Source organism: Cadophora gregata, assembly GCF_030347475.1.
Source record: "Cadophora gregata isolate MNR1 chromosome Unknown scaffold_5, whole genome shotgun sequence".
Taxonomy (NCBI): Eukaryota; Fungi; Ascomycota; class Leotiomycetes; order Helotiales; family Ploettnerulaceae; genus Cadophora; species Cadophora gregata.
The window spans coordinates 597637-624708 of NW_026695928.1; the positions used below are offsets into that span (position 1 = coordinate 597637).

The 27072-nt window shown below is 43.0% G+C and overlaps 10 protein-coding genes across 10 annotated transcripts; 5 read left to right on the plus strand and 5 right to left on the minus strand.

Moving 5' to 3' along the window:
• Positions 1-784: 784 nt before the first annotated feature.
• Positions 785-2699, minus strand: ONS95_010998 (uncharacterized protein; the record flags this gene model as incomplete). Its single annotated transcript, XM_058504592.1, has 3 exons — positions 785-1048; positions 1112-2248; positions 2298-2699. The coding sequence occupies 3 exons, from the start codon at positions 2697-2699 to the stop codon at positions 785-787; spliced, it is 1803 nt and encodes a 600-aa protein (XP_058359148.1).
• A 2304-nt stretch (positions 2700-5003) lies between these two features.
• On the minus strand, positions 5004-5952 carry ONS95_010999 (uncharacterized protein; the record flags this gene model as incomplete). Its single annotated transcript, XM_058504593.1, has 3 exons — positions 5004-5602; positions 5658-5719; positions 5771-5952. 3 exons carry the CDS (start codon positions 5950-5952, stop codon positions 5004-5006), a joined length of 843 nt encoding a protein of 280 aa, XP_058359149.1.
• Positions 5953-11667: 5715 nt separating this feature from the next.
• ONS95_011000 (uncharacterized protein) lies at positions 11668-13040 on the plus strand (the record flags this gene model as incomplete). Its single annotated transcript, XM_058504594.1, has 4 exons — positions 11668-12066; positions 12173-12389; positions 12530-12641; positions 12711-13040. The coding sequence occupies exons 1-4, from the start codon at positions 11889-11891 to the stop codon at positions 13038-13040; spliced, it is 837 nt and encodes a 278-aa protein (XP_058359150.1). The 5' UTR covers positions 11668-11888.
• A 388-nt stretch (positions 13041-13428) lies between these two features.
• On the minus strand, positions 13429-14068 carry ONS95_011001 (uncharacterized protein; the record flags this gene model as incomplete). The annotated part of the gene is made up of 3 exons (XM_058504595.1): positions 13429-13528; positions 13643-13901; positions 13981-14068. 3 exons carry the CDS (start codon positions 14066-14068, stop codon positions 13429-13431), a joined length of 447 nt encoding a protein of 148 aa, XP_058359151.1.
• A 1355-nt stretch (positions 14069-15423) lies between these two features.
• On the plus strand, positions 15424-16032 carry ONS95_011002 (uncharacterized protein; the record flags this gene model as incomplete). The annotated part of the gene is made up of 2 exons (XM_058504596.1): positions 15424-15589; positions 15653-16032. Exon 2 carries the CDS (start codon positions 15685-15687, stop codon positions 16030-16032), a length of 348 nt encoding a protein of 115 aa, XP_058359152.1. The 5' UTR covers positions 15424-15589; positions 15653-15684.
• Positions 16033-16309: 277 nt separating this feature from the next.
• Positions 16310-19513, minus strand: ONS95_011003 (uncharacterized protein; the record flags this gene model as incomplete). Its single annotated transcript, XM_058504597.1, has 3 exons — positions 16310-18378; positions 18470-18530; positions 18650-19513. 3 exons carry the CDS (start codon positions 19511-19513, stop codon positions 16310-16312), a joined length of 2994 nt encoding a protein of 997 aa, XP_058359153.1.
• A 746-nt stretch (positions 19514-20259) lies between these two features.
• Positions 20260-22123, plus strand: ONS95_011004 (uncharacterized protein). The gene has a single exon (XM_058504598.1). The coding sequence runs from the start codon at positions 20572-20574 to the stop codon at positions 21556-21558; it is 987 nt and encodes a 328-aa protein (XP_058359154.1). The 5' UTR covers positions 20260-20571; the 3' UTR covers positions 21559-22123.
• A 239-nt stretch (positions 22124-22362) lies between these two features.
• ONS95_011005 (uncharacterized protein) lies at positions 22363-23940 on the plus strand (the record flags this gene model as incomplete). Its single annotated transcript, XM_058504599.1, has 1 exon — positions 22363-23940. The coding sequence occupies one exon, from the start codon at positions 22363-22365 to the stop codon at positions 23938-23940; it is 1578 nt and encodes a 525-aa protein (XP_058359155.1).
• Positions 23941-24026: 86 nt separating this feature from the next.
• On the minus strand, positions 24027-24710 carry ONS95_011006 (uncharacterized protein; the record flags this gene model as incomplete). The annotated part of the gene is made up of 1 exon (XM_058504600.1): positions 24027-24710. The coding sequence occupies one exon, from the start codon at positions 24708-24710 to the stop codon at positions 24027-24029; it is 684 nt and encodes a 227-aa protein (XP_058359156.1).
• A 420-nt stretch (positions 24711-25130) lies between these two features.
• On the plus strand, positions 25131-26968 carry ONS95_011007 (uncharacterized protein). Its single transcript, XM_058504601.1, has 10 exons — positions 25131-25275; positions 25352-25424; positions 25577-25626; positions 25673-25755; positions 25817-25858; positions 25906-26025; positions 26089-26199; positions 26261-26740; positions 26796-26820; positions 26872-26968. The coding sequence occupies exons 2-10, from the start codon at positions 25365-25367 to the stop codon at positions 26912-26914; spliced, it is 1014 nt and encodes a 337-aa protein (XP_058359157.1). The 5' UTR covers positions 25131-25275; positions 25352-25364; the 3' UTR covers positions 26915-26968.
• The last annotated feature ends 104 nt before the right edge of the window (positions 26969-27072 follow it).

The window sequence follows — 27072 nt, forward strand, 5'->3', positions numbered from 1 at the left end:
GGTGCCTGTTTCCTGGTCTGGCTAGGCGGGGAAATGGTGTGTGATTGCGAGTCAGTGGACAGTGGCGTGGTTCAAAAAGACCCAATAGAATGGACTTTTCAAAGGTATTGAGTTTATTTTAATTCTGCTCTTTTGCGCTGCCAAATGCTACTTGACGAAATATCTAGCTACGCATGTGGCTTTCCCACATTTCCCACTTCCTTGCATGCCCAGACTCGCCATCCTTGGGACCTGGGACCTGGGACCTTTTTACGTACGTCACGGGTTTGGAGCAAGCCAAATTTCCAAAATTAGTCGACGGCTACTTGGAATTAAAGTTGGCGAGGATTTCAGGTTTACAGCGTTCGTGAATCATGACTAATTATCTGTGGTGGGTTATTTGTCCCGATGGCGGTGTGTTGAAAGTCTGGGTGGATTCTGGGGGTGGGAGTGGAGGGACCTGGGCCAGGAAAATGGGAAATGAGAAGTATCCATGTCCTTGCAAGTGTACAAAAAGTCAGGACAAGACCGAGTCAAGCTTTTCCCGGCATAGCAAGGGAAAGGAAGTATATTCTCTGAACAGAAGCTTGATCGAATCACCTAGGAAATGAAGCGGTAGATTGAAGGAGTTTTTAAGTCTAGATATACAGTCTTACCATTCCTCGCTGAGATAATTAATGCCAGGAGAAGTCCATTAAGGATTACAGAATGAAAAAAGTGGTATATGCCTCCCATCCAAATTTGCTTGCCCATTTGCTCCCCGCGCTTGCACAAATCAACAAATACTCATCGCATCCATCTCCCTCTACGACGGACTCGGCGACCTCTCATCTAACAACAGCGGTGCTGCCTCTGTGTCATAATCCTCGTCTGTTGTAGGCACATCGCGATAGCCGCTCTTCGCACGACTCATGATATGGAGGTGGGAAAGCTTGCGCGGGAAGTGGATGCGCAGACGTGTGAGCGTGAGGGACGCGGGCAGGCGGCGCCGGTGGACTAGGAATGCTGCTGTTGTGCCGGAGAGAATGGCGGAGAGGACCATTATGGTTACGATGGACCAGAAGGAGAGCTGTTAGATGTCAGAGTAATTCTTGAAATTTGGGAGGAGGAAGATGTGGGACTAGAGACATACTGATGATTTCGTTGGCGCTTTCACGACGACCGAAGAAGCCAAGACGGCATCGTTCGCGCCGAGCGCGACAACTCTCACATACTTATGCTTCTTATCAAGCTTGATCTCGGTCTCAAAGCCTTCACGCTTCACTTCCCTGATGGTCACGAACTCATCCTCGTCCTCTGCTTCCATCTCTGCTGCAGTTTGTAATCTCCAGCCCGCAACTTCTGTCGCTCCGTTCCAGCTCACATACGCCTTCCCATCCTCAACCACCACATCCGGTACTGTGTTTGGCTTTCCCACCCAAGGATGCTTGAACACTCGATACGATTTCACGAAGCCGAAATCGACGAGCTCGAATAAAAGATGTGGCGCAAAGTGCGCGGCACAGAGGACTTCTCCGTCGAATCCGTACTCGACGTATGTAGGCGAGTTGCCGAAACCGACGAGCACATTACCACTTTCCGGGATGATTTGAACGGAGCCTTGAGAGACGTTGAGAATTTTGTCTGGGTGTACGTATTTGTGTACGAGTGTGGCAGTCATCTTTTCCATGTCGAGGTGGATGATCATGCCTTTGCTGTGTTTGGATGGTGCATGAAGAACGGTGTTGGCATGATTGTCAAACAAGGAGAGCGTGTTGTTGCCTTGCCATGTGACATGATGTTGCCATGCAAAATTAAGTGCATGGTCGAGATCCTTGAAGTTGTTGTTCTTGCCGCCGAGCTGCCAGAGAACTTCTCCTGTTTTGCCACTCACGCATATCACGGCGAGCATGTACCGCGCTGAGACAATGTAGTCTCCAGACTCGGTCTTGTCGATACTGTTGATGTGGAAAAAGTCGAATGCATCGGCTTTGTTCTTCCCATGCCCGTCTTTCATGGAAGGACTGCTGTACACATCTTTCATGCTGATGTGGTCTGTGGCTCGCCACTCGAAGAGTAACTCGTTGGTCTCGATGTCGATTTCTTGGAACCATCCATCTTGGATCCAGCACTTCTTACCGAGACCGAGCTCAGTACAATCCGCTTCATGCTTCTTGTAGATAGCTATGAGCGCAGTACCTTCAGGTGTGATTCGAAACTCATGAGAGTCCCCTTTGAGGCCGTGACCATGTGGCGTTATTTTGTAGGCGACTTCGTACGCCGAGTTGAGCTTAAAAAGTCAATTATTGGGCTCATGCATTAAATGGAGCGGAGCGTACCATCACAAAAGATTTCTTCGATTTCTTGACTTTACCATTCTTCTTAACCTTCTTCTTAGTTTTGGTCCAAAATGTCAAGTAATCCTCTCCTTTGTATTTCTGTACGTTAAAGTTCATGGCTTGTTCCCATTTTGTGTTGTCCATCCAGATCATCTCCCCATTTGAATCTAGTATCACTGGACCTCTTGCTGCCCCAGTCACTAAGGGCCCTCTTGGCGTTATGAATAAGTTTCCTTTGTCGCATCGTGGATCACTTTTCGTTACTTTTGGGGCTGGCGGTTGGAAGTTGACTGATCTGAAATGCTGTGTCGGATACATGCCATGGAATCCCAGGTCCCAGGCATTGAATGAGAATGCCCATGTCACGGGGAGAGCTGCAGCCAATAGTTGTATCGACCTCATAATTGATCTTGAGGCAGGAGGAGAAAGTTCAAATGAAAATTCAAAATGAATGAAGAACAAAAGTGAAAGAAAATGACAAGTTAAAACAACACACACACCGCCTGAAACAAAGGCCGAAATGAATAATAACGTGAGATGCGTTGTGCTGTGCCGGATCACTCGGAGGATGCTTCAGTAAGCCTTGCTTTGAGCCCTGGGCCGGACCTGACCCTCACACACCTCTAGGATGCTGGCATTTGGAAAAGGAACCGCGGTAGTGCGGATCAACTGTGATGCGCAGGAGCAGATGGACGAATCGATGCAGCGCAAATGTGTCACAATCCCCGAATCTCACATAAAGCTGGAGCCATTAAGGAGGCCTATATAGAGTTGACCTTGCTCGTGTGCCCAGCCCTTTAGGCAGTGATCCTAAGGTCTTGTGGATGTGGCTGGGTGACGCTGTTGACAATTAGTCGGCACGACTCGGTGGCTGAAGACGCTGCTCTTTGCTCAAACAGGATTCTGAGGGAACTTGAACCTGTAACTTAAATCTATCAAGGATGTAAACTGGCGTCTCGGCGGAGGAAGGTTGTGCTGCCATGGTCATGTGTGGAGGGAAACCTGGAAGCGAAGGCTTGGTCTTGTCGTTGTGCTGGCAATAAAAATTGGGAAACTTTTAAAATTAGAGGGTGAGCCACGGTTCGTCTGGACGTCTTGACAAGGTTGTACACTATGAGCGGCGGGATCTCACCTTATCTGTATATCACGCACGGCATCTGATTAGAGCGCGAACCGAGATACTAAGACCGACAAGGACCGAAGGACTTTACAAATAATCCGCAGCGGAGCATCACCCGGAATCCGGCAATACATCAATACATTGGCATTGGCGTGTTTGGACTTAATGTAAGCACACCGAACAGAGCTCCTGACTTCTAACCTCTCATCACTTCGACACCAGCAACACCTGATCTCAATAGATCCATCAGATTAGATAACTGTTGAGTCTGATATGTGAAAACTTAATAGTTGGAAATATGGCATTGTCTTTCGTACAACGGCTCACTGCAAGGTTACGTGAGACATATACATGATCAAAGTGGACAGACACAGTAAGCTTTTAACCCTGCCAGCCATGCAGAAACGGATCCGGATCATGAGCAATGCCGGGATAGAAACGCTTGGCAGAACACTGCGGATTCAAAAAACCCACCGAATAGCAATCCACGCAACCTCATAGGCGAATACGTGCCGCCCCGAGGTCAGGCACAGCTTTGGAATCTCAGTCACAGGCCGTTACAATCAACCAATACAGGCCTAGCTTGCTAGGATTTCACCCCTTGTTATTCAAAAGTGCTGAAAGGTTCCTGGATCGCAAATGTCGATGCCATACGGATCCCCATCCTTCACAGACCTGCGTCAAATCAGACTTCTGAAGGCGTCTCTTGATCGAATCAAAGCGACAGAATCAACTGTGATTTTCTCATTGTCATTCTAGACGATCTACTATGCAATTATATCGCCATATCGTGCTTTTAGAGGTCCTCGGAGTAGCCAAACCAGGTGTGCCGTCCAAAAGTCCGGTCTGCGATGTGGCCGAGCCAAGGATGTCTGTCACAGGCTGCATAGTCGATGAGATTAAAGAAATGTCTCCAATATTACCCACAAGAGCATCCCAGGCAAGATTAGAAGCACAAAGTCACCGTAGACCAGTACTTTTCGCATGGTTGAATAGGACTAGGGCTTTGTAGAGCCCAGAAGCTTTACACCCAGGATTGCCGTACTACCCAGATGTTGTGTGGAGATGCTACTCGCGGGCATGAATATCTGTGGACATCCAGCGCTACCAAATTTTCAAATGATCTTTGAGCATTTCATGGTTCACGTGGATCCGGATCAGGCTCAACCTTTCGGCGCCGAAGTTCTTCACTCGATTCAAAACTTCACCATAGCAGTATTGAACCTTGTACCCCCACGAAGTATTTTTGCTACTCCGTCAGATTATCTGGGACTTGGACCGTTATGAATTAAGGTAGGAGATAGAATCTGCATATATCTGGGCTCGACGACACCATTCGTTGTGCGACGTAGAGATGGGCGCTGATATCTTTTGGTCGGAGAATGCTACATATATGGACTCATGGATGGAGAAACGCGTGTTAAAGGCTTCTAGGAGGACAAAGTCCTCTATTAGAGCTAATAGATAGATGAACCGGACTATTTTGCTGGCACTTAGCAGACATTTAATGATAACGACTCACAAGAACCACGACAGGAAAGCAAAATACAATGAGACAAACGGTGACTGAGTAACCATTACCTCACTTACAACTTCGAAGGCACCCATTTCGGCTCCCTCCTCTCTTTAAAAGCTTTCAATCCCTCCTTCAAATTATCCCCACTCATCAGTCTCTCCGCATAAGTCTCCGCCGTCTTCCTCACCGCATCCTCCACACTTCCCCCTTCCCACCCTTCCCTGACTCCACTCCGACTAACAAGCACACTATCTGGGCTCATACTCGCCACCAACCCCGCCAACTTAACAGCCTCCTCAACCAACTTCTCACTTTCCACAATCTTCCCCACAAACCCCCACCCCATCGCCTCCTCCGCACTCAACACATACCCTGTCAGAGCAAGTAACATCGCTCTCTGCAGCCCAAAGTTCCTCACGATACGCGGGAATGCACCTTCAAAAGCTGCGGTACCGCGGAGGACGTCTGGGAGGCGGAAATCCGCGTTCGGTGAAGCGAGAACGAGGTCAGAGTTCAGTGCTATTTCGAAGCCACCGCCGTGGGCGTGGCCGTTCACAGCAGCGATGATGGGCTTCTTGCCGGTGCGACGCGTGAGTCCAGCGAAGCCTGAAGAGGGGTAGAATTTGTTCCAGGCGCCGATGTCTGTAGTCGCGGAGGCGGTTTCTCGTTCTGGTTGCTTGATTAGTTCATTGATTTTACTCGTTCGTGGAGTTTGGAATTCAACCTTTCAGATCCATACCAGCTGAGAAAGCCTTCGTTCCTGCTCCGGTGATGATGGCTACCCGACTGTTAAATTTGTCAGTTTACTTCCCTTATTCGTAGGACAGATGGTCTTACAGCTCGTCCTCCTCATCAAACCATTTCCATAACTTATCTAACTCATAACTTGCCGCTACAGGCAGGGAGTTCATCTGCTTTGGCCGATTGATAGTAACCAGCAGGACGTGCGAGACAGGGAAATCTACTAGAACATCGCTGCACGAAGGAGGAGGGGTCTTCGTCGAAGGAGAGGCGACCATGTTTCACTACCCGCAGTCAAAATATGATCGTTGCTGTGAGATAGCTGAACAGGCGTTGTTCTCATACTTGTAAGTTTCGTGAAGGTCTGTCTTACATGAGAAACGTGACCTTTTTAGCCACCTCGGCATGTCCATTTTGGGAAAGCCCCTCCGGACGTTGAGCAACATTATCTGTTCATAGTTTCTCTCGAGTCACAGTTACACAATCTGCTTGACATATCTTGTACCGATTGAACTACTGATTGTACGACTTCACTTCAGACGAAGTGAGTGTCGTTGATTTAAGTTTCGCACGCCAGTTTATTAGGCACCCTAAACTATTAGAAATATGGGGATTGTAGGCGTAGACTTAGTACTATAGGCCGTACTACTAAGTACGCTACCCCTTTATATAGGAGATTCTCTCTCTCTATAGTAGCTCTTTATATAACTATAATTCTGATATAGTAGTAATTTCAATCGATCGTAAAAGACCTTAAAACTTTATTTTTATTAAGATCTCTACTTTATTAACTCTTAATATATCTGCTACTATATTATGATATTATCTTAATTAAAAGTATTAATTCCTTATATCGCTAGAGCCTTAAAAGGTAAAACTCTACTAGAGCTTAATAACTTCTTTAAATAAGAGCTTAAGACTAAATAAAAGCTAGCTAAGGCTAGAGTTCTTTATTACGTTCTTACTGAAGTTAGTATACTAAATAGTGTTAATTAGTAGAATACTTACGCTAAAGAAAAGAAAGAAGCTTTTAAAATAGTTATTAACTTAATCTTTAAGCTTTTCTTTCTTAAGTATAGAGATATTATTAAACTAAATAATACTAAGCTTCTTTAAGAAGCTATTTATACTAATAAAGGTAAAGTAGTTTAAGAGAGTCTTACTTTTACTAATATAAGAGATAATTTCTTTAAGATAAAGTTTATCTTAAAAGAGGAAATATTTTAAAACTATATTATAAGACTTTTACTTTTTAAAGTAAAGCTTAGTAATAATAGTAAACCTCTTACTAATAAAGATATACGTCTTAAGCTATTATAGTTATTATTAGCGTTTAGAGCTTAGATTACTATAATACTTACTTTAAAATTATAAGACCTAGATTTTAGAGATACTATATAAAAGCTTAATAAATATCAAATTTAATAGAGAGAATAGCTTTAACTTATAGCTACTAGTAACGCTATAAACTACGCGAATAGAGGCTATAATAGAGAAAAAGGTAGTAAAGATAATAAAAGCTAAAAAAGTAAAGGCTACTTACGTAAGAGAGGTAATATACGTAAGAATAAGAGAGGATAAGAAAGACAGAATAATAATAGTAGGAGTAGTAGCTAATAAAGACGTAAAAGGCGCGTAGAAAAGAGAGGAAATCGCCTTAAACTAGGCTGAAATTAGTATACCTAGTATAAAGGCTATAGCTACTAGTACATAGACTATATAGAAACTAAGAATACTTACGCAAGAGATAGTGCTAATAAAGTAAAGGAAATTAAAGATAATAATACTTATCTTATATTCCCTTTAAAAGAGATTTACTACACTAAAGATATAAAATATACTTTATTAATAATCTCTATTACAGAATCTATCTAGAAAATCAACTTTAATACTACTCGCTACTTTAGTAAAGTTTTAGCTAAGTTTAAGTAACTTAAGTGTTAACGTAATACTAAATATATTAAAATAGCGACTAATTTGTACTTAATAGCTAAAGGTTATAAAGATATTACTATTAATAAGTTAACCCTTAAAGACATGTAGTATATACTTAACTTTAGAGCTATAAAGCTAGTATTAATATATTAACTCTTAGATAAAGGAATTAATATAGAACTAACTAAGATATTAGTAAATAAATACTAGAATAGTAAACTAGCCTTTATAAGTATAAAAAATAAAAGTTTATATATTCTAGATATAAATCCTTAATATTAAGTTATATATAATACAATTCTATTAGACTTAAAGCTACTAAAAGAATAAATAGAAAGTCAGCTTAATATAAAGGAAATAAAAGCAGATCTACTTTATAAACGTTTAGGCTATATAAATTACGCTTATTTAAAGAAACTAGTTACTTATAGTAGTTATAGAATAAGACTAATTTCTATTCTAAAGCTAAATAAAGAGAGGTATTATAAGGCTTACTTTATAAGCTATATAAAAGAGCACTTTAATAAAAAGTCAGATAGTAAAACTAATATATTTATTTATCAACTATATACTAATATCTCTGATATCTTACTACGCTTAATTCGTAGCTATAAATACTTCCTTTTAGTAGTAGATAATACTATAAGAATATATTAAGTAGATCTCTTAATTAACAAGTCTACGTTAACTATTTAACTAGTTATTTAGAAATTAAAGCTATAGCTTAAAACTTAAAAGTAAAGTAAATTCTGTATAATTATCTACTAAAGGACTAATAATAGCAAGGGAGAGTTTAGTTTTAAGTTTATTAACTAACTATAAAAGAGTAGAATCGTTTTTAAACTCTCTCTTTCATATAAACACTTTCTAAATAAAGTTATAAAGTAATAGATATATAAACTAGCTAAGATTACACGCTTAATCCTTTATAATATAAAGATACCTAAGAATATATAGTATTATACTATTAAGTAGGCAGCAAGCTAAAGAATAGACACCTAACTACTACTTTACTATATAAAATAACTACTAGACTTACTTTAATTAAAGCGTACAGAGGATAGCTTACAGACCTCTTTAAAATAAGAGTATTTAACTCTATAATATACCCTTTATATCTACTAGGGCTATATTAGGGTAAAATAAAGTAAAAGATAATTCTAAGGTGTTTTATATTAGTAGGTATAGCTAATACCTTAACTTATAAGCTCTTAAATATAAAAACCTTTAAGGAACTAGAAATAGCTGACTACAGCTTTAATAAGTATATAATATACTCTATATATACTAGTAGTAAAGAAACTACACTAAAAGGTAGTAATAAGGCAGTAAAAAGACCTCTGCTACTAGCTACTGGTCCAGCACTTGCTAAAAGGCTAGCTAGGAGTATTGAAGGCTTAAAAAGACCTCTAGAAACAAGGCTAGCTATAGAAGCTAAAATTCCTTTAAAGGGAAAGTCAGCTGTAGAAAACATAGTAAGAGACACTAAGAGAGCGTCTGATTAACGCCTCCCTAAATAAACTCAACTAGTAAACGTGTCTAATAATACTTTACTATTAAAATATAATAGGAAGTAGTATAGAAAATAACACTTTAAGTAAGCTGCTTAAGTGATAACTATAAAGCTATACTCTTAGTAAATCCTTAATAAGGCACTAACTTATTAAATAACGCTAATTACGCTAAAAGGTGAACCTATATAATCTCTTAAGGTTATAACTATCGCAAAAGCTTTAAGGGAGAATCTAGTAGAATAAAAGACTACTATTCTTAAAGAATTATAAGCTATACAAAGCGCTAGAACCTATAGAATATACTTTAGTAAGCCTCCTTTAAACTTAAAACTAATATCTTTAAAACTAGTTTTATATAACAAAATCAACTCTAATAGCTTTATAGTATAATAAAAGGCTAGGCTTATAGTAAGAGGCTTTAAGTAAAAACACAGCCTTAACTACTTTAATACTTTCGCAAGCGTTATACACTATTTCACCTTATAAGCACTACTCGCTATTACAGCTAAAAGAGACCTAAAGATTAAGTATATTAATATCGATACTGCTTTCTTAAACGTGTACCTAAAAGAAGATATATATATAATAATTCCAAATAATAAGACGCTAAAGATATAAAATAAGCTTCACTTAAAGCTAAATAAAAGGAAAAACGTATATCTAAAGCTTTTACGCTCTCTTTACAGCCTAAAATAAGCACCTAGGGAATAATAGCTCCTTATTAAAGATAAGATAAAAAAGCTAGGTCTAGAAACGTTAGAGACTAACTCTAATCTCTTTATCTTTAAGAATAAAGCGTATATATTAGTCTTTATCGATAATATACTAATTATAAGTAACTCTACTAACTGCGAATATCTTAAGAAATAACTCTTAAAGACTTAGAAAAGTAAAGACTTTAGAGCTATTAATATATTTATAAGCCTATAAGTTAAGAGAGATAAGAAGAATAAGACTCTACAGATTTATTAAATAGCTTATATATAAAAGCTACTAAAAAGGTTTAGAATAGCTATAGCTAAAGGTAATACCTTACTTATAGCTACTAAAACAGTATTAAAAGAGTTAGCTAAAGATAAAGGTATCGTACTAGCTTCCCTTAAAAAGATCTTACTATTTCAGCAGATTATCAGCTCTCTAATATACCTCTTAAACCTTATACGACTTAATATTACTTATATAATAAGCTAGCTAGCGCGGCATATATTAAATCCCCTTAAATCTCACCTTTAAGATATAAAACCTCTCCTCTGATATTTATAATATATAAAAGGTAACGGAATAACGTTTAGAATTAGAATAAATTACAAAGGAAAGCTAGATAATAATATATTTAATATTTAGACTAACGCTACATAAGAGATAGAATATAATAGGAAATCGTTCTAAGGATAAATAGCAAGGTTCTATAAGAGTCTAATCTCTTAGGCTACTAATAGGTAAAGGTTTATAGCTCTCTTTAGCTTAGATTTTAAGATAATAACTACTAGTAATAACTCTAAAAAAGCAGCTTAGTTACTTAAGCTATAAAAAGACCTTAATATAAAGCTATCCTGAATTCTTACGCTATATCTTAATAACGCTAAAGCTGAATCTCTCTTAAAAGAACAGAAATTCTATCTAAAAGTAAAGTATATTAATATCTGCTAGTTTTATATAATAAGTTAGTAATAAAACACGTTCTAGGTAATAATAATATAGTAAACACTCTTATAAAAGCTTTACCTTTAGAATCGTTTAAATAATATAAGATATATATAGAGTTACCTAGTAATAACTAATTCTTTAATAATAACTCTAAGATTAATAATAGTTAGCTAATTAATAATAGACTTATATAAATCAAGGCTATTTTTAGTAGTAAAACCTATAAAAATAGAATATTCTTCGCGGAAAATCAGTCCTTTAATAAACACTTTCCTTAATAATAATATACAACTATAAATTAAGTAAAATAATAATATATAACTACTATACTTAATAGTTAAGACGAATTTTATTTTATAGTTAAAAAAAGAAGGAAAAGAAATAAAACTAGAAAAGAACAACTTTTATATACTTTAAAAGCTAAAGAAAAAGCTAGTAAAGAATAAATCTTAGTAGCTATAAAAAGAAAGTATAAAGTAGCTATAAAGAAAGGTGAATAAAAGCAGTAAGAGTAGGAGATTATGAATAAGGAAGCGATTTAAATACACTCTTATACTATTTTATATACCTTAATACTACAAAGTTATTAAACTCTTAGGAAAACAAGAGACATAAGTATTATATACACACTAGTATATTACAAGAGTTAATAAGGCATAATTAAGGCTCTTTATATAATATAAGTTATTAGCGATACTTTAGTAATACTCTAGTGTCGCTTTAGGAATATTTAGCGTTATACTACTTTAAAAAGCTTTATTTACTACAGATATAAAGAATAAGAGGGCTATTAAAAATATAGGGATTATAAGCATAGACTTAGTACTATAGGCCGTACTACTAAGTACGCTACCCCTTTATATAAGAGATTCTCTCTCTCTGTAGTAGCTCCTTATACAACTGCAATTCTGACACAAACAAGCCTCGGCTTTGCCACACCTCTTGCGGGGTCTCGGTAAATCCATTTCAAACGCTATGCCTTGACGATCCATCAACGTCCTGGAGTTCAAGTAAACACAGTACGAATTACTTTTTGATCATTCGAATACATCGTACGGTCTTTTCTCAAGAAACATATTTGTCTTCTTTGTAAGATATCTGGACAGCCGACAACAAAAATGGCATCAGATCTCAAAACCCAACCTCCATCCTCAGATGCCTTCCTCATCTCATATCCCGCACCATATATCCTCCTCATAACAATCAATAGACCTAAGGCCAGAAACTCTCTGCCATACCAAGCACACTGGGATGCTGATGCAATACTGAATTGGTTTGATGCTGAACCTTCTCTCCGTATGTATCGATCCATGATATCGCATTCCTCAACAACATTCTCCTCTAAACCCATAAACATATACATACTCGCTTGAATCATACGTCAACTAACTCCAAAACATAGGCGTAGCAATAATCACCGGCGCTGGTCCAACAGCTTTCTGCGCTGGCCAGGATCTCATCGAGCAAGCAAAAATCCGGGCTTCGCCACCTCCAGCAGCTTTACGTCGACACCCTCCCTCCGGATTCGCCGGTATCAGTCGGAGGGCCGGAAAGAAACCTATCATTGCGGCTGTGAACGGATTTGCTCTTGGTGGGGGATTCGAGATTTGTTTGAACTGGTGAGTTGAACTTCTTTTGTTCACTGAGCTTTTCATCGTGAAGATGGTTACCTAGAGTAGGGAGGCGGTTATCCACGTGATTAGGGAATATGACAAGGGAGGAACCTAAGAAGAGGAAATGGACTGATGAATGTGTACAGTGACATCGTAGTCGCCTCTCCTACTGCTTCCTTCGGCCTCCCAGAAGTGACAGTCGGTCTTTACGCAGGAGCTGGTGGTCTTCCTCGCATCGCTCGTATTGCAGGTTTTCAGGTCAGCACCTTCTCTAATTTCCTGTATATTGAAATACCATAAAAAGGCAGTACTTACACCTCCCCACAGATCGCATCTGAAATCGCTCTTACTGGCCGTCGCCTCACTCCGCAAGAAGCTCTCTCCTACCAACTCATCAACCGCATCTCCAGCAGTCCCGAAACCGTCATAAAGGAAGCGGTAGAAATCGCCCAACGCATCGCAAGTCTCAACCCTGACGCAGTGATTGTCACGAAAGCGGGGATTAGAGAAGCATGGGAGACAGGCAGTGTGGAGGAAGCATTTAGACGCACTGGAGAGCGGTACGAGAAGGCGCTTTTTGAGAGTCCAAATATGATGATTGGACTGGAGGCTTTTGCGGGGAAGAAGAATCCGAAGTGGGTGCCGAGTAAGCTTTGAGGTCGGCAGTTATGATGCAAAGCGGTATTCTGGAATTCGCAGACTGCTGAAGCAAAATCTGGAATATACTTAGTCGCGAATGAACACGAATTCTAAGATGAAGACGCCGGTTCAGCCACACCAAAGGGTTCAACTCTCTCTTCCACGGAAGTACCGTTTTTCGTTTGGAAATGTTGTCAAAATTTTTTAAGAGCGGACTGCAGCATCTGACCCTGCTAAGAATCTCACACTGACATCCCTCTCAAGCCCTGCGTCAGCTTCCACTATTGAATGAGGGGAACCTAATGAGATCAGTTAAGGCTATGCATTTAATATATAAGTACAGCAAAATACTTCCTCGAGACTCCCAGATATTTTCCTCCCAGCCCAGATTGCACCAACATCCCACTTAAAAGAAATACACTCCGTCTCCTTTCGCTCTCCCCTCCTCTTCCAACTCCCTCAATGCGGTTTTGACTCTCGATACCATCGCTGCTCCATATTTTGGTCTACGAAACAAATAAGTATCTGGTCAGCGCCAAAGTTTTCAGTGCTTCAAAGCCTGAGGAGAGTTCTGCTATTTGGGATCTTGGAAACAAAAAGTTCTCAGGTAATTTGCTTACCCCAAAGGTGGAACCGGAACGCTCGAATCCGGCCTCAACCACGGAACCCCCTTCTCACCACTACTGACACCTTCACACGCCTTCCTAATCGTCTTTACTGCTTCATCATCATACCCACCACCCAGAACCACTGCTTGCGGTGCTTGCGAATAATTCTTCGTCCCGATGTTTTCTGGATCTGGTGTCGAGGGTGTCTGTCCTGCCAACAGCTTGGGCAGATCCGAGACTCCGGCGGAGGTTGACAGGATGACGTGGATTACTGGAAGGATGTCAATTGAGAACGTTTTTCGATTTTTTCCTTTTTTCTCTTTTTTTTTTTTTTTGGAAGGGAAATTGACCTTCGCATTCGGGTTGGAGACCCGCTTTTACTGCTGTTGCGATTTGGGCAGTTTTTCCACAGAGGACGATACGCATGGGGTTTGCCATTTCACTACCGCCTCTTCTGCGTCCCTAAAATGGACCTTTGATCAGGGAAATTATATCAATGAAGATGTCAATTATCAATAGCTGAGCGAGATCGATCTCGAGGAGTATAAATGAGCTGGAAGGAGTTTTAGATCAGATGATGTTGCAAAACTGGCTTGGAAGCTTACTTATGTATTTTCATGTGAAAGCCCGCTTCTGGATCAGACGACGGGAGACAAGAGCCGGAGCTGTACGAAATATGCGAGCATAGTGCTGACTGCGATCAGCCCTGGAGCTGAACGAATAGACAACCCCGCATCGGACAAGAAAACGGTACCCCACCTGCCTAATGTAGGGGCCAACACCATGGTGCGGGAGATCTTCAGACGTGCCAGGGAGCATGTGAACATGACTTTTTGCCTTGTTTAGCCAAAGTAAGCTGTAAAAGCGCCGATAGCATTTCGGCAGTAATTATATCTGAATGCGAAATTTAGTTGCGAAGCCCTCTTATGAACATGATCTTACGGAGGTCGTGGAATAGCAAAGAAGAATCAGATCGTCGCTTCCAAAGTGCACATTTCTCCCTAGTGAGGAGAGTTGGCTGCCCATATTGGATACTCAATTACTCTTGCTACTTCATTACAATGAGGTCCAAACCATGCTTTGGGCAGCTTAAATTGCACCCACCCCAATCCAGTAATCTTCGACCTGATAGGTAAAATGCGCATACTTTGCTGCTGGAATTTTGAAGATGAGACTCTAAAAGGAGGACATAAAGCTTTCAGCCTCTTGTTTCATCATCCATGCAACTACATCTTGCCATTGGTGGCTTTTGGAACCGTACTGAACGCTGAATAATACTTCTCTTCCTTGTGCATTGGATTTTCTTTGAAGCAACTTTTGCTTGTTCCATCGGGGTTGCCAGCTCAGAGCTGTGCTCAAGATCTCACTTTCTATTGTGAGTGAAACAAGGACTTCTTTGACGATTTTGGGGGGTTTGAAACCATGCATATTCCATTAACTCACGACTTAAAGAATATTGAAAAGGGTTTACATTCTGAATGAGTGTGCGAAGCGCATTTTGGCACAAACATACAGAGACAGCCATTGCTTGTTTACCACGCCATCCCCACACTTCGCTTAACCGCACACACTGAGGAGAACCGTTCCGCTTTATCCAGATGCTATAATAAGAATATTCTGCAATATGGCAATGCCAATTATATCTCGTATTCCAAGATTCTGAAGCTTGAGACAATCTTTGTTGTGATTGTTTCATTTCGGCACATCACGTTCCAGCACATAGGCCGTTTTTGAAAGAGGTCTTTAACGAAAATTCGTTCTAGATTATTGTTGTTCAAAATGATGTGAGTTTAGCAAATAAAGAAAACGGATCGGTGCAGATAACTGCAAACTCACCTGCTTCACTCGCGCGCTTTATCTGACTGTGATACAAAACCGTGGTGATCGCAACCTCAACTTTTGGTGCACTCTTTAATTCTACATCCTCAACAGATTGGCCAAGAAACCCCAGAAGACACAGTAAGTACTACACCTCGAGTCCTCTCAGAGTCATCCCGCATTCTGACTTTAACTTCTCCATAGCCAAACCGAGCATGACTTCCCAATGAACCGCGATGACGAAGCCAAAGAAGGAACTGCCTCCCAACAAGCCAAACGAGCAGCAGAGCTGCTTCGGTCGTATTAAGATGTACTACAAACACATCGCCCACAACGATGCGTCTCTTCAAGATCGGCGTCCCTTGATAGTCGACTTGGTCATGTCCAACTTTGCGCTCATGCTCATAATCAATGTGCAGCTACTGTTCTGGAAGTTTATCGCATCCGTCATCCTCCTTTGCCGCAATACTGTTGTCTCCGGGTTCTTCCTTCTTCTCACCACGATCTCCCATACTAACGATATACAGGAGTCTCTCAGATTCAGACACTTCGGTCGACTGTCAACATGGGAAGTCCCATCATGAAACGGCGTTCTGGATATGTTACTTGGCATAGATGGATTGCGATGAAATTATTGGCGTTTTAGATTACGGATACGTGGCGGACTTCAGGGACAGATGCAGATTACGTTGATTTTCGGAAAGGACATGGCATAAGTGACTAATTACACTAGCACTCGATTACGGTTTACCGTTTATGGGCTTATTCGCGGATTCAAGCAGTAAAAGGATATAGCTATTTTCATTACTTCGTGTTGCATTACTCCTAGTCCAATGATATCTTGGAAATTCTCTGCCATGCCTAGCCCTGCCACTTGACTCTCCCACTCCTGAAAAGAGTCACCATACCCATAGGCAACAAGCCCTTCTCCACAATTTTCAAACCTCCAAATCTCTCCATCATATCCCGACCATAAAGCAGCGCCACCCACTTCAGATAGCCATCGTCCTGCTTATCAATCGCACCGAGCCAATCTAGCATATTCTCTTCTTCCTCAGAGACATCAACGTCCTCTGGTCCAGGCTTCTGCAGCAAATCCTGGTACACCGAGAGTAAATCTCCATCATATCCAGTGTAGAACTCCTCCCTGTACCGCTGGTATTCTTCTATCGACATGAATGTTTGAAAGTCCGCGGGGCGGTAAGTCGGCTCGATAGTCCCATTGCGATTGACCTTTCCGTTATGGAAAGCTGTCTTGGCGCGTCGATAGGCGCTTGCTTCGGCTTCGATGAAATCTTCGAAGACAGATGCCGGATGCTCGAAGACTGCGTTACGGACTTGTACGAGTCCGATGAAGGGATTCTGGAGTTCGAGACCGCCGAGACTGGTAGGGAAATAGAGAAATCCATCTGGGATATCGGTGATACCGAATCGCTCATGCAGTGTTTTCTTGAGGTACTCGACAACGTTACTGTCAGAAAAAATCTGTTTCTGAATTCGTGTCATGGTTGAGAGCATCATGTCGACATGTTCTCGGCCGAAGCAGTTGGCGGCTGTACCGAAGTTCGACTTGAAAAATGTACCAGCGTAGGTGTTCCAAGCCTGAATCCACGAGAACACACTCTTATCCTTCTCAGCCAGTTGTCGTTGTAGTTCAAGGATATGAGTGTCGACCATGTCCTGATCAATGACGAATCTTCCAGAGGCGGGGTCCATGACCAAGAATCCCCAGCGAATCTCACCAGCTGGAAGAGAAGGATCAATGTCAAAAGGTTTCTGGTCTTTGGTGATACGAACTGTACCAGTCTTTCCACGGTTCAAAGTAACGCCCATAGTATCCGCAAAGGTGGTGATAGCCGACCATCCTTTGACGACGGTCTGATGAGATGAAGACCAGATCCAAAAGTCATCGTGCATGCGATACAACTGGGCACCATTGGTATGCTGATTCACCGCATAGTCCAAACAAAAGAGAATTGCTTCGCCACAAATTGTGGACAGTGCGTGTGAGCCCGGTACACCACGTTTTCGTGGCCTCGGTGCAATATCCGCATCATCGGCCGCGAATTTCAAAGGCGCTTCGAGAAATTTTCGGAAGAATCCAAGCCATTTGGCAGACAATCCGAAGAAAGATAGCACGGCAGTTATTGTGGAGTGAGGCAGCGATGGACTGAAAGACTGAAACTCGGAGCGAGAGCAAGTAAAGTCTCCATGAAGACGAGTATTGACAAGAACCTCTGTCGAAAGCAAGTGCAAAAGGAATTGCTTTGTTGCCATAGGTGTTTTGGGTCGATTGCTGGTATCGATATCGTACTCATCGCTCCTGTGGTTACGATGTGGTCCCGAATGAGGCACGCCGTTGTAAGGTATCATGTTGAACCCTTGTGGCTGCTGCATAGCAATGCTGTCCTGCTCCTGCCGTGCCATGTTGACTCTCCTTTTGTTTTGCTGCTCCAATAACATTAGCTGCATCTGATAATCTTGTGCACCATGGCTCTGTACTTGTTGCTGCTGCATCTGTTGCGCAGCGGCCTGTGCTTGTTGTTGCTGCATCTGCATCTGCTGTATTTGTTGCATCTGTGGAGCGCCGGCAGCCATTGATTTGTGTCGCTTCGCTGCATGCTCGTAATTGGCCTCCTCTTCGCCCTCTTGGGCACAATTCTCTTCATGTGTTGAGTCCTGAAGCTGAGACATGAAGAAGATGGATTTGTAAATACTCTGACGTTGTGCTTGTACACTGCGTTTCTTCATCTGAGCGCCCAAAAAGTACTCTCTCCTCTTCCTATCTTCAAGCGGGATGGGTGACCGAAGTGACGTCCAAGCGCCGTCGAAGTTTGAGAAATTGACGAATGCTTCTTTGAAGAAGATGCACCATTTCGCTCCAACGTACTGTAAGAAGATTGCTTGAAGGAGTTCTTCATCTATGTAAACTATGGGGAGGTCAGCTAATGCCAAACGACAGGGTATTGGAACGATCTCGTAGCAAACTGGAGTGAGCAGATTAGACGAATTCGGACTTACTGCGATATGATCCTGTCACTTGCCGTCGCTGCTCGATCAAGACTTCATCGTCCCAAGACCACTTTTAGGAAATCAGCACATTTCGTGCGTGGCAAAAAACCCAACATCTCAGACAGTTCACCTGGCAGTGGAAAGTCACAGCGCCAGTCACCCAATCGAATGAAAAGAGCAGATACATACCTCAGATATGTCGGCGATCCGCATGTTGAGCACATCCGCGATCTCGGCTAAGATGACCGGACTACCCAAGAAATCCTTCAAAGCGCCTCGCTTTTCATCACTCAGCAGAACAGATGCAATCAAACTGCTGATAGTCCATCGGAGAACCGTCTCATCGAATTGATTTGGCGCCGACAACGTAGGTTCAAAAGCTTTGACATCCTTGTGAAGCTTTTTCAAAGCCAAGTATCCTTGCTTGTTATCACTTGTCTCTCCGAAAAGATTACGGAGGTATTCGGCTATGGCCATCTGGTCTGTTTCAAAGGGCTCAAATACGAGCTTCTCCCAACCGATGCGGGCCTCGTCTCTTGTAGCTGGCATAATTTTCTCGAACCCTTCAGAAGTTTCTGAGATGTTGTCAGGAAGTGAGGACGCCTTTTCTGCATGGAGCCACTCGGTGACCAACTCGCCGTATAGAGTTGCATACTGGTATTTCAAGGACTGTACATTGAGTTTCTTCACAAGTGTAACTTCCCAGTCTCGCAAGAGCTTGGAAGATATGGAAGGATCGTACTTGGCTTGGTCAAGGAAGCGCTCGAGGTTCTTCACCAGGACTTCGAGATTTGGATCGCTAGTACTGCCGTAGACGTTTCGACCTACAGCACCTCGACGGCCTCCGCGCTTCTTGGGTGGACTTTGGATGGCGAAGCACTTCTTGACACCCTCTACAAGGATGGCGAGTCGCTGCTTCTGGTCTGTCTGGCTATGAGTGGATTGGAGCAGCAAGGCTTTGTGTTCCTCGAAGACAGATCGTTTCTTAGAAAGTTCGCTGAGCTTGGTGGTTGTGATAGATTGTAGTGTTTCTGAAAAAACTGTGGAAGTCATGTTGACTTCACCGTCGATGACGGAATTGCAAGAGGCGTGATGAAGGACGGTTGGCTTTTCCTTCTAATGAAAGAGAGCTCTGATCAACAAGATGATGGAGAATAGAATGGGAGTGCGTATGTGCGATATCTGAAGAAAAATCCAACCTTCACTTGAGGGGAAGGGCCAATTTATAGACAAATATCTGCAGGCTCCAATTCTGTTCACGTGTTTCTCGTGTTGTGCTTCGCCTCACGCTTTTGGGTCGCAAGGCGGCAGAGAGGCGGCAGGGCCGGTCACCAAATCGAGAGATCGGGAAAAATGTATCATGTGACTGAGCTTGGAAACACCAGTACCTTCCACTACGCACCGAGGATTGATAAATGGTATGGAAATTGAAGTAAGAGCAGAACAGAACGCGCAAACTTGTAATCAGGAGTTTCTGGGAAGCACAAAGGCCATGCAGTATCCTCAAAGTGAGAAGAAAATCCCGATTGTACAGCAACGGGATGTTGGACAGAGCGCGGGTTATGCAGCTATGTATTGACATGGTTTTTGGGTATAACTTAACTTGACCGTACAAAATAATTTCAATCAGGCTGTTTCGCCAATACCTAGGTAGGGTTGGGTAAGATGGGCGTCGGCAGGAAAGCAGCAGAAAAGACATTGGATCTCGGAAATATCTATCTAAGTAGGTAGGATGAAGTTAGCTCCCGCTGGTGCGGCTGAGCGAATGAGCTTCCTACAATCCTAGACATGTCTCCATCGCGGGAAGACGTACCTAGGTCTCATGTCTTTTCCACCGTCCATCCAGCTCATTACCCACCACTAATATAATATTAATCTAGCAAGATTCATCTTAGTCTTCCCGAGAGACACAGACATCCTCCAAAATCGAGTCATCACGTGGATTTTGGGGTGATCTATTGCCCTCGTTTAGGCAACTATCTCCGGCCTGAGTCACGGTTCTCCTTCGATTTCCTCTCTCCAGCAAGCCTTTTGGATAAGAGTAGAAGTTTGCATCAGTACAGGTGTTCAGACTCGTCATAACAAATCGCCTACCCAAATTCACGCCCACGATGTTGAACAAAGCAGACCGTGCGAAGCTGGCGAAAAAGACTATCAATGACTTCATTCCTCATCTACTGAAGTCTGATACACGTGCGAGAAAGGGTGTTGAAGGCAGCGAGCTGATTCGCTTCTCACCCATCAACGTCAACAAGAAATCTTCTCACTCTCCAAGAACCTCAACAGACAACCTTCCAGAAGCCTCAGGGGCACGTCCTCAGGTTTCTCAAGGCTCTTTACACGATTTCTTCCCAACTATCCCAAAGGAGCGTAAGGTTGATGACAATCAGCAAAATATCAACTCATCCACATCGACTCCCGACGCGTCCCTTGCCGTTCCTGTACCAAATCCTCCAAGAATTCGTGTCATTAAATCGGACACATTCGATGCTGCCGAAGCAACTATCAAAGCTCACCCTGGATCTTCAATTGCGGTCCTCAATATGGCCTCGGCATTGCAACCTGGAGGAGGTGTATTGAGAGGTGCTCTTGCTCAAGAAGAAGCTCTGTGCGTCAGAAGTACACTCTATCCTTCACTCAAACCAAACTACTACCGCATGCCAGTTCTCTCTGCAGTCTATACGCAGGATGTCCTCGTATTTCGTGGCTCTGATTTGGTCGATCTCCCAAAATCCGAATGGTTCTATACCGCTGTCATTTCCTGTGCTGCTTTGAAGGGACCGGACGTGAAGAAGGTGGAGGATGGAAAGATGGTTTACGCAGAAGACAAGGATAGAGAGATCATGACCGAAAAGATCAGACTGATCTTCCAGATCGCGAATGATAAGGGCATCAAACATCTTATTCTCGGTGCTCTGGGGTGTGGCGCCTACCATAACCCACCAACAGAGGTTGCACAGATCTTCAGAAAGGTGCTTCTGGGTGGACGAAGGAAGGAAGGCGTTACTGGAATTGAAGAGGTCACCTTTGCGATTTTTGACGAGGGAGAGAACCTGAGGTCGTTCAAGGAGGTGTTTGAGGATGTCATTGTTGATTGAGTATCATTGAGATATTGCTATACAGGAGATCAACTGGTGTACATTCGGAGACTTGGGTAATTTCCTTCCAGAATGTGGTATACACTTCGGAGAAAAGCATCGGCGTTGCCCCAATGGACAATTGTTACAGAAATCTTGATTCCTGTATCTCTGATTAAAGTCCTTTCTGTTGGTATACGTTGAGTTTGGGTGTTACAATTGAGATCGCTTACGTATGTATACACATAGCTTGCTAGCTACCTGTTTCAATTGCTAACGTAATTTCACTTTTGGATCTTCAATGTTCTCCATCTTATGATCTGAACACCAGGAATTTGACCGTGATATTGACTCTCCGTACTCGTTGCAGCTACCATCGAGTATCCGAGACTCTCATCAAATCAACGGACCTTGCATCCGAGAAAGACAATTAGCATCCTGATCGACAATGACTCATCCACACCGTGCAGCAGAATAGATACTTGAACTGCAGACTAGGACGTAAATTTTAAGTCAAATTTGAATGCAGTAATTATGAACCTAGCAAAAGGTACACCTTATACAGTAGCCACGGAAGTCGTCTCGGTCGCAAAATCTAATCTTATCAGATGACCCGAATTCTGAATTTCAGTGGGTCCTCTCTAGCTTCAACTTCTGATTTGCTCAACAACCTGAACCATCCATCCATGTCCAATGGGCCTCCGATAAGCGCAAGACGCGTCGTCAGCCTCTGCTCTCGCAACGAAATATGTAAATCTCGAGTGGTATGTCGTGACCGATAGCTTTTGAGTTATTCTGTGGGCGGTTTTTTGTGCTGCTTTGGAAATGTATCTTCACCGTCTCGGATTCCTCACGATATCAAGCCTTAGCTTGATAGCATCAATATCCTCCTCTCAAGTCCCTTTGTCTGGATATGAGACGAGAATTCTCGATAACGACCCTCACATAGATCATGCCCGTGCCAATGCTCCTCACATCTTCAGCGCCATACATTCCTCCATACGACAATGGGGATCGTCGCTCAAACACAATGGCATGTCATTTTTCCGCGCCAGTATTCCGAAAAATACCCTTCTGTATCACGGAACGCATTTTAAAGATCCAGTCACTGGGATGGAATGGCTGGCTTTCGAAATTGAACATGCTGAAGTGTTTGCAAGGATGAGAGGCCCTAGAGGACCAGGGAGAGGTCATCCTGGTGAAAGGCCTGGTGAACGACCACCACCACCAACTGATGGACCAAGTCGGCAATCTGGAGAAACACCACTAAAAGAGTATATTGATGAAAAAGATAGTGAGCCAACAACTTATGGGTATCTCCATGTTTATCGCACTTCTCGCCCACTTACGAGACTCCTCTATCTCGACGGCATGAGCGCGGGAAAGACATTAATGGGAACACTCGACACGCAGGATTACGTCATATGTAAAGACTCGAATACAGGCATTATCAATCCAATGGATGATTACGTGAGGGCAGAATGTATGTGCAAAATAGGCGCGGAGCATGGAATCGAGGGCATCATCAGGATGGAAGCTGGCTTTGAACTTATCCTTTGCAACTTCTCGGCGAATTTGGAATTCATCACTGCCAATCAGAGACCAAAATATGATGCTCCAGAGGGCATCTTGGATTCTTCTCATTTTGAGTATATGCGTGGAGTAGCGGCACGTTATCAAGGTATCACGGCTGGGAGGATGAAAGTGGATTATTCGAGTATGGTATCTGCGTATTTCTATCCTCTGAATCTCACGAATCCGAACTCTTCAAGACCAGAATTACCGAGATTGCCCACCTCGGACCATGAAGGTCTTGCACAGATCAAGGCCGATGTTTTGGATATCTTCTCTCAGGGTAGCGAGATAAAGACTGTGGACTGGCAAGGAGTTGTCGACATGGTTGTCACCCGATACTCGGACCGGCTGAAGTACCTCACTTCCACAAAGTTACCTGACAGAGCTGCATTGTCCGAGGTCAACTTCTTACTCAGCGCTTTCATTGATTACACGGACCTCAATATCACACACGCTATCGAAAGTTGTTCAAGAATCTATCTCCCAGCAATCACTTCACCAACACGATCAGATGGACTGATCTACGAAGCAATTCTCACGGTTACTCAAAAGATCTGCAGTACGCTATTCAAAATACGAGATATTCTTCTTGAAGGAGAAGAGGAACAAGACAGCATGATGAAGAAGTCCAATTTTCACATGCAGGAGTTGATTGAGTATCTCGATTGGAGCACATGGCTGGAGTGTGGGAAGTGCGCTTATGACGAAGTTTGTTATGTCGCTATTTGGCCTTGGGGCAGTGTTGAGGATCATGACAACCCTGGATGCGTGAATATGGATGATATTTCCAGTCGGAGGGGTTACTGGGGCGGGTTTGGGCCTCGTTAATTTGATGTTCTCGAAGAGATACCTCACATGTGTGTCTCGGAGATTGAACACAGTGATTTTATCAACTGTTGAAACTGTCCTCCAAGTCACTTCAGGTCAATCCCACCAAGCGGTGCATCCTTTCCCCCCTCCAAATACTTTCCCCACACCCCACTCTCACATCTATCTACTAATTCCCTCGTCTGTTCTCTAAATCCCTCCCCTCCTTCGTTCCAGGTAGAAATTCCAACCCACACGTCAGGCACCTTCTCCCCAATCGCCTTCTCAGCACGTTCCTTCTGCATTCTTACAATCCTCAACTCTTTCTCATCAGTTGGCATTACCAGCGGCGCCTCTGGCAGACCCCTAGCCACATACCAACCTCCCACCCTTCGCGTACTCTTCACTACTTCCTCGAATTCCCTCCTCTTTCCCTCCTTCACGTAGAATATATCGACGCTCACATTTTCTGCCTCAAGATCAATGTTGCTGAAATCCAAATACATATAATGCACCATATCAGGCTTGACAAGGACAAACATTTCTTTCATCAATTTCGGCGCGAGACCATGAATATCGAGATATTCATGTCCGGACTTGTCGGTCCATAATGCGAGGAATAAGAGCTGAGGGGTTTTTGAGATCGATATGCGGAATCGGAATTTGAGAGCTCCGGGTGTAGAGGAGAGTGTGTTGAGAATCCTTTGGAGGGAGATTATAAAGGAAGGGGAGTGGAGGGATTGACCGGGCAGAGGTGTGAGGATGGCGAGTTCAACGAAATTGGTAGGCATTTTTGAATGCTAGTTCGAGGAGGAAGGACTTTTGTTGCAAGGCCTACCAGGAGTGAGATGCTGTAGGGAGAATACCCTACTCAAGTGCTTCTTCGTACACTTCTGATCACCATGTTCAACTCCGAGTTCAAGTTCGGGTATCTTACTCAAGTCAGCACTTGATCCATCATCAGCACAATGATCACTCACCATCTGCCTTAACCCTGCGGATGTCGGCCGCCCAGTCCCAACCTCCTTCATCTCAACACACACAGTTCAGAACAAAAAAAATATACATGGCAGCCAAGGCCCAGGATAAGCGAATGGAAGCGAAAAGGTATTGCCAAGTACTTAGACTCCCCAAAAGGAAGACGAAGACCCGCCCCCACACAAGTGACAGACTGGCGCGGAACGGAACGGCACGGTGAGACCCTATGGGGGTTTTCCCGAGGATAAGAACAGTACCCCTCTTTGTAGGAATGTGCCGGATTTTCTACATTTCATCAACAAACTTTTAGCTACGGGCGTACCTGCATATTGTTTTGATTGCTGATTTAGGTTTTGCTACTGGTTCTAGAAAATTTAGGTATGTTGATCTGATCTGAAATAGGGGTAAAATATGCATTAGGCTGAATTAATGAGCTGTGCTGACTATTGATTAGCGGAGGATAGATAATGGCGTCCCAGGATCAGACAATACAGGAGGATGCTGGGCCACAACCGGTGGTTTTGGATGTGAGATTAGATTTTCTTTGCATGAGAATTACACTTGGAAGCAAGCAGTACCCTCACTTTGTTGCTCGTAGGGGGCATCATCCCACACTCTGTTTTCAATCTCCATCCGAGGGCCAGCTTTCTGAATCTGGAAATATACTGATATTATAAAGGTCGACTCTCAACCTAGCGACTCTGACTCTGCTATGGGATCATCGCTAGAGTGAGTTGTCTGTTGCAAACCCTTCAAAACTTGGCTGACATCCCAGATCCGACACCTCATCCATACGCTCTTCTCTCTATGAAGGTGTCGAAGAGAACGGCAGGACATATCACAAGTACAAGCAAGGGCGTACGTGACACTCTTGTGACATCTTAGCTCGTTCTAGGAATCTTGGAACTAAGAAAAACAGAATACTATCTTCCAAATGATGAGATGGAACAGAATAGACTTGGTATGTCATCTGAAACTAGTCACTGTGGTAGTATTGACGAGTCCCAGATCTTCAACACCATCTCTTTAATTTAACATTTGACGGAAAGCTTGCACTTGCTCCCATCTCAAACCCACAAATGGTGCTCGATATCGGCACTGGAACGGGGCTTTGGGCTGTTGATTTTGGTAAGGCTGTGCTCTCTGCATTGAAGAAACGAAGATCATGCTACTGATGATTGATTCAACTAGCCGAGAAGAATCCATCTGCAGTCGTAACTGGGACCGACTTGAGTGCGATTCAACCTGACATGGTCCCACCTAATGTTCAGTTCCAAATCAGTGATGCTGAAGATGAATGGGGTACGTAATCCAATTTCTCAATCGTACTATCTTCTTCTTCACTTCCCACTGACAGCTCTAGACTTCTCCCAAAGGTTTGACTACATCCACGGCCGCGCCCTAACAATCTGCTTCCGGAATCCCCTCACAGTCTTCAAATCCGCCTACGATAACCTTCTCCCAGGCGGCTACTTCGAGATGCAAGACCTCTATTTCCGACCGCACTCCGATGATGGTACACTGACAGGTACCGCTCTCGAAAAATGGAACGCCAAGCTCAAAGACGGCGGTGCGACAATGGGCAAAGATTGGTGGTGTACTCCTAACTATGCTCGCTGGTTCAAGGAAGCAGGGTTCGTGGATGTAGTTGAGAAGAAGTTTTTCTGGCCGGGAAATACGTGGCCGAAGGGACGGAAGCAGAAAGAGATGGGAATGACCATGTTGGCTAATTCGATGGAGGGGGTGGAGGGGGCGACTCTGAAAATGTTTACGGGTTTGTACGGGATGAGTATTGAAGAGGTGCAGGAGGTTGTTAGGGATGTCAAGAGGGATTTGTGTGATAGTGAGTTATTTCTTTTTTTCTTGGCGAGTAAGGAGATATTGCTGATGAATTACAGGGAGAATCCACACGTATTATCCGCTGTAAGTTTGATGCCCCATTTTCTGGAAGATATATTGACGTTCGGTAAATAGCTACGTTGTTTACGGTCGGAAACCATTGGATGCACCCGAATGAGGATGAGCCAGTCGAAATTACCAACTTGCAGTACATTCCACATATGCTGTAGAAGGATAGATCTTGGATCGACATCACTTTGCGAAAAGAGAGGTCTTCGATTTGGAACCTGGGCAAATGAAAGCCCAATCTGACCAGGACTCATGCTTTGTCTGCTA